Source organism: Sorex fumeus, unplaced genomic scaffold, assembly GCF_029834395.1.
Source record: "Sorex fumeus unplaced genomic scaffold, SorFum_2.1 ptg000122l, whole genome shotgun sequence".
In the NCBI taxonomy this organism is placed as follows: domain Eukaryota; kingdom Metazoa; phylum Chordata; class Mammalia; order Eulipotyphla; family Soricidae; genus Sorex; species Sorex fumeus.
In genome coordinates this window covers 32358224-32368862 of record NW_026606179.1, presented here as the reverse complement: position 1 = coordinate 32368862, position 10639 = coordinate 32358224, and the positions used below count along the sequence as shown (strand labels likewise).

Below are 10639 nucleotides of genomic sequence, written 5' to 3'. Positions count from 1 at the left end.
AATTCTAACAGATTACATTTTTCTTTTTTTTGCTTTTTTGAGTCACACCCAGCAATGCACAGGGGTTACTCCTGGCTCTGCGCTCAGGAATTACTCCTGGCGGTGCTCAGGGGACCATATGGGATGCTGGTAATCGAACCCAGGTCGGCCACGTGCAAGGCAAATGCCCAACCTGCTGTGCTATCTCTCCAGCCCCACGGACTACTTTTTTGGAATGTAGAACAAAACTGAAACAGATCTTCAAAAGGGGCCCTAAAAAAATAAAAGGGGGGGGGCCAAGAATGGAGCAGCAAGGAGGAAAGTCTGACTAAAAGGCTTTGGTTCCCCAGCAGTCAGAGAAGAAAAATGTTTCAGGAAAGGAATATAAGAGACAGACGGCTTTACTGAAGTAAATGAACTTCAGATGACATCAGAAATTCCTCCTGGACGCTTCCAGACAGCTAGGAAGAAGAATCATATAATATTTATACTGGCAGGTTGAAGCAAAATCACAGTGAGGCTCGGATCACATTCAAGGGCCTAAGATTAACACAGTGAGGGCAGTTTTCACCCTCCTCATCACGCTGACGATTCCAAAGTCTCCTTCACCCTGTAAGCTGCTATTCAGTCCTGCAAACCCATGAACAAAATCCAGTCCGAAGACATCAGATTCAATACTAATTAATTAGGAAGCCCCAGATTGCCCGAACTCTTGGCCCGCATATGCGCAGTCCTAACTCTCAGCCTGCGTATGTGTAGCCGGGACGGGCAGACACCCCTCCCCAGACGCCCCACCCCCCACCCCATGGGCACTCACGTCAGCACTGGGCCAGAGCTCCTTGATGACACTCTCGATCCGGTTCACCACCTCCATCCGCATCTTCTCCTCCTCGGGTCTCGGAGACATATATTCATAAAAATCACTGATTTCTTCGTGCAGACTAGAGGGCGGAGGAGAAAAGCATCAAGATTAATTATTTGCAGTGCCGACCAAATGAGAGATCCACGATAAGCCTCGTAACTCAGCTGACTTTATATTTTTTCAGAGGTCTACCTTAATTCTAAACATCACAACTCAAGGCTAAGCTACGTGGGGGAACATTCCAGAATTTGACGGGAAAACAGGCCAAATTCACCATGTAAGAAATGCTGGCAGTAGCCAGAGACTCCCAAATGAATCTCAAAATGGGTTAGTTCTCTACAGAGATGTCTCTGGACCCCAACCATTTACAATTTGAGAATTCCAGAAGCATGCGGCCGCTCTTGTGGCCGCACAACCTCTCATGATATTCATAGTAAGCAATGGAAAATAAATTATCTAGCACCTGCCCCTGGCAGACAGGCTTGAACGGTGGTGGGAAAATTCGAAATGATGGTGATGGGAAGGTGCAACGGTGGTGAGATTGGTGTTGAAATATTGAATGTAATCAATTAATGTGAATAACCTTATGAAAAAAAAAATTTTTAATTCCAGCAGTCTTGGGGCTGGAGAGATAGTACAGCGGGTAGGGCATTTGCCTTGAACGCGGTCAACCCGGGTTTGATTCCCAGCATCCCATATGGTCCCCTGAGCACCACCAGGAGTAACTCCTGAGTGCGGAGCCAGGTGTAACTCCTGTACATCGCCAGGTGTGACCCAAAAAGCAAAAAAATAAAATAAAATAAAATAAAATAAATAAAAAATGCCAGGGGCTGGAGAGATAGCACAGTGGGTAAAGCGTTTGCCTTGCATGTGGCCGACCCGGGTTCGATTCCCAGCATCCCATATGGTCCCCTGAGCACCCCAAGAGTGATTCCTGAGTGCAGAGCCAGGAGTAACCCCTGTGCATCGCAGGGTGTGACCCAAAAAAGCAAAAAAAAAAAAAAAATTCCAGCAGTCTTAATAAAAGCATACTAGCAGGGGCTTGGAGACGGCTCTCAGGGGCAAAGCACGGGTCTGACCTGTGCTCAAGTCCCCGAGTTCGATCCTAGTATGGCCCTGGGGAACCCTCTAGGAACAAAAGAAAGCACGCTAGCGGCTCTCGGCACTTATTGTCTGCCAGGAACATGTGCCAGGTGCTGGCAAATTTCAAGACGTTTTGAGTGGAAGGGCTGTCCACGCCCACAGAGGGGAACAAGACCAGCCTGGATGCAGGTGACACAGGCTGGCTTCCCTTGGGGGCGAGGGAGGAGGACACAGTTTTCCCTCTGCTATCCGTTCCTCAAAGGCCCCAAACAGCATGCTTCTCACCCAGTTTTCTAAGTGAATTACGAGTCAGATGAGCAAGTCAGCCAAGACAACATCAGCGAAAGCATGTCTGGGCAGAAGAGGTTTCAGGAAGGGGTTGTTGGAGACCGAGGCATGCCAGAGCCCCCAGGAGCACAGAGTAGGCCAACAGGCTGCAGCCTGGGAAGGGCGAGGTGGGGGTGGGGATGGGGGTGGGGGTGGCTGAAGCAAGGAGGGAGGAAGCCAAGAAGGATGGGGAGGCCAGAGTGGCCAGCTGGCAAGTGTGTATGTGTGTGTGTGTGGGGGGGGGGGGGGGGGGCGGGAGGGGTTTCCCTTAAGGCAAGAGGGACTATTGACAGAGGGTCTGGGAGCTGGTTTCCAAGACGCAGCCTTTTAAGATTTATCTGGCAACACTGCCAACAGCAGAATGCAGAAAGGGCAGTTCACCAATGACCACAGAGGCCCTGAGGATGGTGGCAGGGCAGAAACGGCCCTCGGAGACATGGGGTCCCTCTTCCCCTCCTCCCTCCCCATCTCATGTCTCTGGTCCCCTCTCACAGCAGTGCAGAAGAGTTCAAGATGGAGGGCAGGCGTGATGGACAAGACGAAGGAAAATCCACCGCCGGCCCATCAGCTGATGGGAGCCAGCCCCAGCCAGAGAGTGCTGTGAGACAAGGTGGTGAGAGAGAGACGAGGAGTAGGCGAAGGGGGAGGAGGGAGACTCCCAAGTCAGTGCTCCATGCCACCAGCACCGAGGTTCGGGTTTCTGCCCCCAAAAAAACCAAACACAAAACCAATTAAATAAAATGCTACAAAGTCTTCCATGGAATCATCCTTCCATCCTATTTAGAAAAAGAAAATGGCTGCACGGGGCATTCTATTTCCCGTGTTGACTGGCCTCAGTGGGAGGGGGGACGGGGGAGAAGGAGGGAGAAAAGGAGAATTCGCAGAACAAAAACCGGCTGGAACAGTAAAAATAAAGAACCCACATTAGAGATAGACACAGTGACTCATGAGTGGGGTTTTAATTTGTTTTGCAGTGCCTGCACGCCCCATAAGAACGCAAACAAATGACATACTTCTGCACGGAAAATCACGCCAGCTGCAAAAATCAAGAGAGGCGTGCGCACAAACACACACACACAGACACACAGACGTCACCCCTGGCAAGACCACCACACACAACTGCCACCCGTTACCTTGACTGTGTTTGACTAGCTCCATGGAAAAGAAACGCATAAAGAACTAAGGCATCTTCGAACGTGATTGCCACTCAATGTCTCTTTTGCGAACCACAGCACTCAAAAGGAGAGAGATAACAAAAGGGAATGCCCTGCCACAGAGGCAGGGTGGGATGGGGAGATGTGGGGTGGGAGGGATACAGGGATCAGTGGTGGTGGAGAATGGGCACTGGTGGAGGGATGGGTATTCAATCATGGCATAACTGAAACCCAAGCACAAAAATTGTAAGTCTACAACTGTACCTCATGGTGTTTCACTAATAAAAATTTAAGGAAGAAAAAAAAAAACTAAGGCGTTTTGTCGCGAAGAGGGAACAAACATCCCAGGCAGATTTATCCATCAATTTCAGGGGTGCTGCTCCGGGGGACAACATAATTCTCACTGGCGCCAGGCCACATTCACGCCAGTGCTCGGACAACCCGGAAGGCCCAGCGTCCTGATTCCAGAGGGACCCATGAGTGGCGCCCATGAGTGACACGACCCTCTAATTGAGGCTGCAAACCCACAAACTCTGAGCTGGTAGTCACCTGCTAGTGGCACTTGGTGTTTCCAAAACCACACAGAGAAAAAGCCAGGGCCGGAGTGATTAACACGGCAGGTCAGGTACTTGCCAACCTAGGTTCTATCCCGTAGGGTCCCCCTGAGCACCGCCAGGAGTGAGTGAGTCCCGAGTACAGAGCCAGGAGTGAACCCTGAGCATCACCAGGTGTGGCCACCCCAAAACAAAACAAACAAAAACATAGAAAAAGCCACAATCTCCTGCTTCTGAATCGAATCTCAAATGAGGTAAGCACACACTGCTAAAGGCCAGATGCCCAGATGCAACCATTCCTTTGGTTTTGGGGCGACACCCAGCAGGACTTGCGGGAGCTTTGGGGATGCCGGGCATTGAGCAGGGCAGCCGTGTGCTACACAAGCGCCCTACCCTCTGTCCTGTCGTCCCAGCTCCGATAGTTCCTACTTAAAATAAACTTTTTATTGAGTCGCTGTGAATTCCAAAGTTATTCATGACTGAGTTTCAGGAGTCCACTGTTCCAACACCAGTCCCTTCACCAGTGGCCACTTCCCAGCACCGATGTCCCCGACTAGTTCTAATCCTAAAGCTGTAAACTACAACTCTCCTCTGACCTGAACTCAGAAGTGAGCAAAATCGAGTGACAGTTCCTCCATCTGGGATCAGTGTTTTCATTTATCTTGCTTCTAATGGAGGGGGGAGGGGGGGCGCAAAACTGGTGGTGTTCAGGACTACTCCTGGTTCTGTGCTCAGAGGATCAGTACAGGGATGAGACTTGGGCCTCCCACATGCAAAAGCCCACCCTCTGTCTGCCACGCTATCTCCCCGTCCCCGGTGTTTTCTCTTATGAAGGAGAAGTGAACAAAAAAAAAAAAAACAAAAACCTTTTTTTTTCTCCCCACTTTCTTGGGTCACACCCGGCGATGCACTGGGGTTATTCCTGGCGGTGCTCAGGGGACCACATGGGACACTGAGAATCGAACCCGGGTCGGCCACATGCAAGGTAAACACCCTACCCGCTGTGCTATTGCTCCAGCCCCAGGAAAACATTTTATTTGGAAACAATATGGGCAGGGAGCGGGGGTACAGTCAGAAACGGTAGAGAGCGAGATACTTGCCTTGCATGCGGTCAGCACTGGTCTCATCCCCAGCACCACGTCGGGTTACCTACCACTGCCAGGCTTTAAAATTAAAAAGCAGGAGCTGGTGAGTGAGAACAGGGAGCAAGGCACCTGCTTTCCATGGGCTGGGCCTGCACAGGGCCACCAAGCACAGAGCCCGGATACCCACCGAGCATCGCCAGGTTTGCCCCCAAATCTACAATATCAAGCCAAATAATATAAAAAACGAGGTCCCCCTTCTTCGCATCCCCTAGAAATAATTCCATGATAGGAAAAAGGACATTTATAACAGCATTATTTGGATGGCAAAGCTGGAGCGGTAGTACAGCAAGCAGGTTGCCTGCCCAGCATGCAACCAACCCAGACTCCGTCCCCAGCACCCCATATGGTCCCCCGAGAACCTGAGTGAAATTCCTGAGTGCAGAGCCAGGAGTAAACCTTGAGTATCGCTGGGTGTGGCCCATACACCAAAAAATAAATTTAGAAACATCCTCAGTGTTCATCAATGAAATCCGATTAAATAATCATAGCATTATTGATCTTCCCTATATTATAGCCAATAATCCAGTCAATAAAAAGAATACAGTAGGGGACAGAGAGATAGCTCAGTGGGATACGCATAGGAGGCAGAGCTACGAGTTGATAATGAGCTAAGATTTGTTCATGGTAAAAGGAAGAAAGGCGTATTAAGCAGGATCCATTTTCTGTGCATTAAAAAGACAGGCACACAACAACGTTTTTCTAGTTGGAAGAACTATTCATAGTGACTGTCAGGGGGAGGCGCCCCAGCAGGACAAGAGGGGAAGAAGGCTGGCTTAGTTCACATTCTCTACTATGGCAATGGGGACTTTGATGGGAGGTGCTGGCGGTCAAACCAGACCTCCGAAACGTCAAGTTCTTAATGCGTATTTGTCTGCTACCTAACAGGAAGTATTCTCTTTACTATTATTTTTATTTTTTTTAGCAAAGTAACATAGTTTTTATTGATATTTAGAAAAGTGTGAGGAAAGAGAAAGGGGAAAGATGTCCATGAGAGAAGATGGGCAACTAAGAAACCGAAGAGGGGCTGGAGCGATAGCACAGCGGGTAGGGTGTTTGCCTTGCATGCGACCAACCCAGCTTCAATTCTCAGCATCCCATATGGTCCCCTGAGCACTGTCAGGGGTAATTCCTGAGTGCAGAGCCAGGGGTAAACCCTGTGCAATACCAGGTGTGACCCAAAAAGAAAAAAAAAATTTTTTTTTTTTAAAGAAAGAAACAGAAGAGCAAGAGAGAGCCATGTTTAAGAGAGCAGGAAGTTAGATCTGGAGCAATAGTATAGCAGGTGCTCGCCTTGCCCGTGGCTGACCCGGGATTCGATTCCCAACATCCCATATGGTCCCTCTGAGCACCACCAGGAGTAAGAGTAACAGGAGTAATTCTTGAGTGCAGAGCGAGGAGTAACCCCTGTGCACCGCCAGGTGTGACCCCCCCCCAAAAAAAGGGGGGGGAGGGCAGGAAGCACTCTCTTCAGAGAGATTATAGACTATTCATCATCTCCCTCATTTTTCCACATGAAAACTATGTGTGTGTGTGTGTGTGTGTGTGTGTGTGTGTTTCCCCACTTGCACCCTATATGGACCCAGTCTATATACCATTCTCTTCATAATGATTAAATCTAGGGCATAAACTGGAAGGATTCACTTTTTCATATATGTGTACATCTATATGGTATCCCTTTTTTTTTTTTTTGAGGGGGGGATTTGGGGCCCCACCCTGCAGGGCCCAGATGACCTTATGCAGTACCAGGGATCAAACCAGGGTTGGCAAGTGCCACACTGTGTACCAACGTTATCTTTTCAACCCCCTTGCATTCTACCTTTTAAAAAATGCCAACAGGGCTGGAGGTGTGTCTCAGAGGTATAACAGCTGCCTTGCAAGTGTTCCAGCAATGCAAAAAAAAAAAAAATTTCTGAAATGAAAAATAGGATTCTTTGGGCAAGGGGAGACAACTCAGAGGGCTGGATTTTGTGCTTTGTATAAGGAAGGGCAAGTTCAGTCCCCAGTACCACATGGTCCCACTGACACAGTGACCCCAGAGCACAACGAGATGTGGCCCAAAGCCCAACAAATTAACTAGAACATACAATTGCTATCACCACCATATCCTTTTGTAATGAGATCGTGGGTTCTTGCTTTTGTGTGGGGCGGAGGGCGACTCCCGGCTTACTCCTGGTGGGCTCTGCACCCAAAGGTCACTGCTGGTGGGCTCAGGGGTCCCTGGCAGGCAATGGCTGGGATCGAACTCAGGTTGGCCACATGCAAGGCCTGATCCGCTGTACTATCTTTCTGGCCCTATAAGAAGATCTTTATTTTTTTTAAATATTCATTTAAGGACCTGACCAACAGCTCAACAGGTTGAGCACAGGCTTTGCCAGCAGGATCCCCATTACCACAGGGTCCTCTGCAGTGCAAGGAGAGCCAGGACTAGCCCCAAGAACCACAGAACCACTGAATATAAGCCAAAACCCTACACACACACACACACACACACACACACACCCCAAGAACTAACACTTAAAGGAGATCAACTCAAGTCACTCCACAGTCTAAAATCCAAACTTGCAGACCAAAAGGTCACACTTATCTAAAGCGACTCATCAGAGCAAGCGCGGGAGGGACTCAGCCTGTGGGCAGCAATGACCCCTGGGAACACACATGTGGGACAGGCCCTCGGAGAAGTACGTAGACATGTACATGCGAAAGCTCTGCAAGAATGCATGAAAATGCTGGCATATCTCCTCCCCCACACCCTTGAGGGTCAGTGGGGCAAAGCTTTCTACACTTTGTCCTGCGTAATTTTTCTCAAATGTACTCAAGCAACAAAGGAGGAATCACAGGAATCGCAGGAAGAGGCTCTGGGGACCATATGATACTGGGGGCGGAGTGAGGGACAGCCGCATGCAAAGCCTCCCCACTGTGGGGTCTCTCCAGGTTTTCAGTTTTTTTTTTGTTTGTTTGTTTGGGGGCCACACCCAGTGATGCTCAGGGGTTACACCTGGCTCTGCACTCAGGAATTACTCCTGGCGGTGCTCAGAGGAACGACATGGGATGTTGGGGATAGAACGGAGGCCGGCCACGTGCATGGCAAATGCCCTCCCCGCTGTACTATATCGCTCCAGCCCCAGGATCTCGCAGGTTTTAAATTTGTCACTCACCGTGAGTGAATGTCCTATTTGCCGTGCCAGCTCCTCCGCGGTTAGGGGTTGTTAAGTGCAGAGAATATATACCTGTCAGTGTGCCTGGACTCTTAAGCATTCGTTTCTATTCTAAACCTGAGTTCCTAGAAATGAGAGCGTCCCTTTTACGGTGGGCCGTGTGAGCGGAGGGGGGGCCACTGCCAATGGTGCTGAGGAGACCATGTGGCGTGGGCCCCCAGCCAGGTCCTCAGCCCCGGAGCTGCTGTGGGCGGGTCCCCGGAGCATTCCTTCTAAATGCCACTTTCTGCTGCTCTTGGACTGCCGCTTTATTAGGCCAATCTTTCAGGAACTTCGCTGTTCATCTTTCTTTCTTCTCTCCCTGCCCCTTTCGTCTGTTGGCACTTTAGCACTGTCCTCCGGTTGTTCATCGATTTGCTCGAGCAGGCACCAGTAACGTCTCCATTGTGAGACTTGTTACTGTGTTTGGCATATCGAATACGCCACGGGGGGGGGGGGGGGGGGGGGGGCTTGCCAGGCTCTGCCGTGCAGGCGGGATACTCTCGGTAGCTTGCTGGGCTCTCCGAGAGGGACAGAGGAATCGAACCCGGGTCGGCCAGGTCGGCCACACGCAAGGCAAACGTCCTATCCACTGTGCTATCGCTCCAGCCCCCTTTCGCCTATTATGAAGAAATAATAAATTCATGTGACTTCCTCTAAGCTGCTTTCTTTTGCCCCCCCATCCCAACTTTGCCAATACTTGCACATTTTCAACAGAGAGAGAGAGAGAGAGAGAGAGAGAGAGAGAGAGAGAGAGAGAGAAGAAATGGCTACCCTGCTGGTTGAGACTTGCTTTAATATAATTCGAGTCATTAATTCTTTTCCTTTCCAGTAAAAGTTGTGAACCCGTCCCTCCACGACTCTGAGTCAACCTAACCAAATTTGGAGAACACGAGGAAGCTCAAAGAATAGTTGATAGCATTCCTCGACAAAGACCAAATCTTTGGGCACGAACCCAGTTCAAACACGCTCCGGAGGGGCTGAGGGATGGCTCAGGCGCACAGCGCCAGCCCTGCAAGCATGAGGCTTCGAGTTGGACCCCAGAGGCTGCAACCATGTGTGCGACCCCAGGTCAGTGCGGGGCGGGTAGCCTGAGCACTGTGAGCCCAGAGCATGCCCCCAGCATGCAGGAGCGCACCCGCTGCGAGCACCACTGCCAAGGGGCAGGACGTGCAATCAGAAGAGACTCCCCGCCACTGAGTGTGTGTGTGCAGTTTCAGACGTCGCAACTAAAACAAGGGCGGCGGGTGGGGGGGGGGGGGGAGGGCGTAATTAAAATAAGCATATGCCCCAAATGGGAAGTCCTCAAATATTTGCTAAAAACCAACAATGAAGAAACAAATCAGGCCGTTATTCGGGCAGAAGGGCAGAAGGTCTGGGGGCCCCGCTGGTAACCCTCAGCCAACCCCGTCATCAATTCAACGCGGAAGACACGATGCTACTTGGGGCCTGCGGCTCTGGGGACATCCGGGTCACCCTGCAGGTGCCGGGGCTCTCCAGGGACAACACGCAGCACCAGGCTAAACGCAGGGCCTCACACATGCTACAACGCACAGAGCCAGGATATACACAGGGCCTCGCATATCTACAACACATAGCTCTAGGATACACACGTGGCTTCACATGCTACTACACACAGCGCTCGGATATACATAGGGCCTGGCGCATGCTACAACACACAGTCCCAGTGTACACAGGGCCTCACATGCTACAACATGCAGTGACGGGATACACATAGGGCCTCACACATGCGACAACAGGCAGCACCAGGATACACACTGGGCCTCGTAAACACCACGCAAGTGCTCCGCTACTCTGAGCCATATCCTTGGCACTTGTTTGGGAAAATTTTTTTAAGCTGAAGTGGGAAAACACGAACACCCTGATTAACAACATGATTTTTGTCTACACCTACCCAAAGAGATCGCGCAGGACTTCAAGACCGAACTGCGCTCCCAGAGCTGCAGGAGGCATGTGAGGCCTACCTGGTGGGGCTCTTCGAGGACACCCACCTCTGCGCATTCCCTGCCAAGCACATCACCATTACGCACAACGCCATCCAGCTGGCGTGCAGCATCCGCGGAGAGAGAGCATAAAGTTTACGATGCTAAAAGTCTCAGGGCTGGGACAAATGGAGACACTACTGGAGCCCGCTCGAGTAATCAATGATTAACAGGAAGACAGTGACAGTGACCCTAAGAAATTCAAAGTTTATACTGGCTGCATATAAGGCCAGTGCTTTACCCACTGCACTATCCAGATCTACAGTGATTTCCTTCCTCCCTCCGCAAAACCTCTCTGTCCCTCTGTCTCTTTCTCCCTTTCCAGTTTTGGGACACAC

General features: G+C 50.5%; 1 protein-coding gene across 2 annotated transcripts in view; it reads right to left on the bottom strand.

The window, feature by feature from the left end:
* The window catches only part of TENT4B (terminal nucleotidyltransferase 4B), a 77972-nt gene that overhangs the window by 17730 nt on the left and 49603 nt on the right, over positions 1-10639 (bottom strand). For both annotated transcript variants that reach the window (XM_056136203.1, XM_056136202.1), the window contains exon 2: positions 797-920. In XM_056136203.1, coding sequence (XP_055992178.1) covers positions 797-920 — 124 coding nt within the window. The remainder of the gene's footprint in view (positions 1-796; positions 921-10639) is intronic.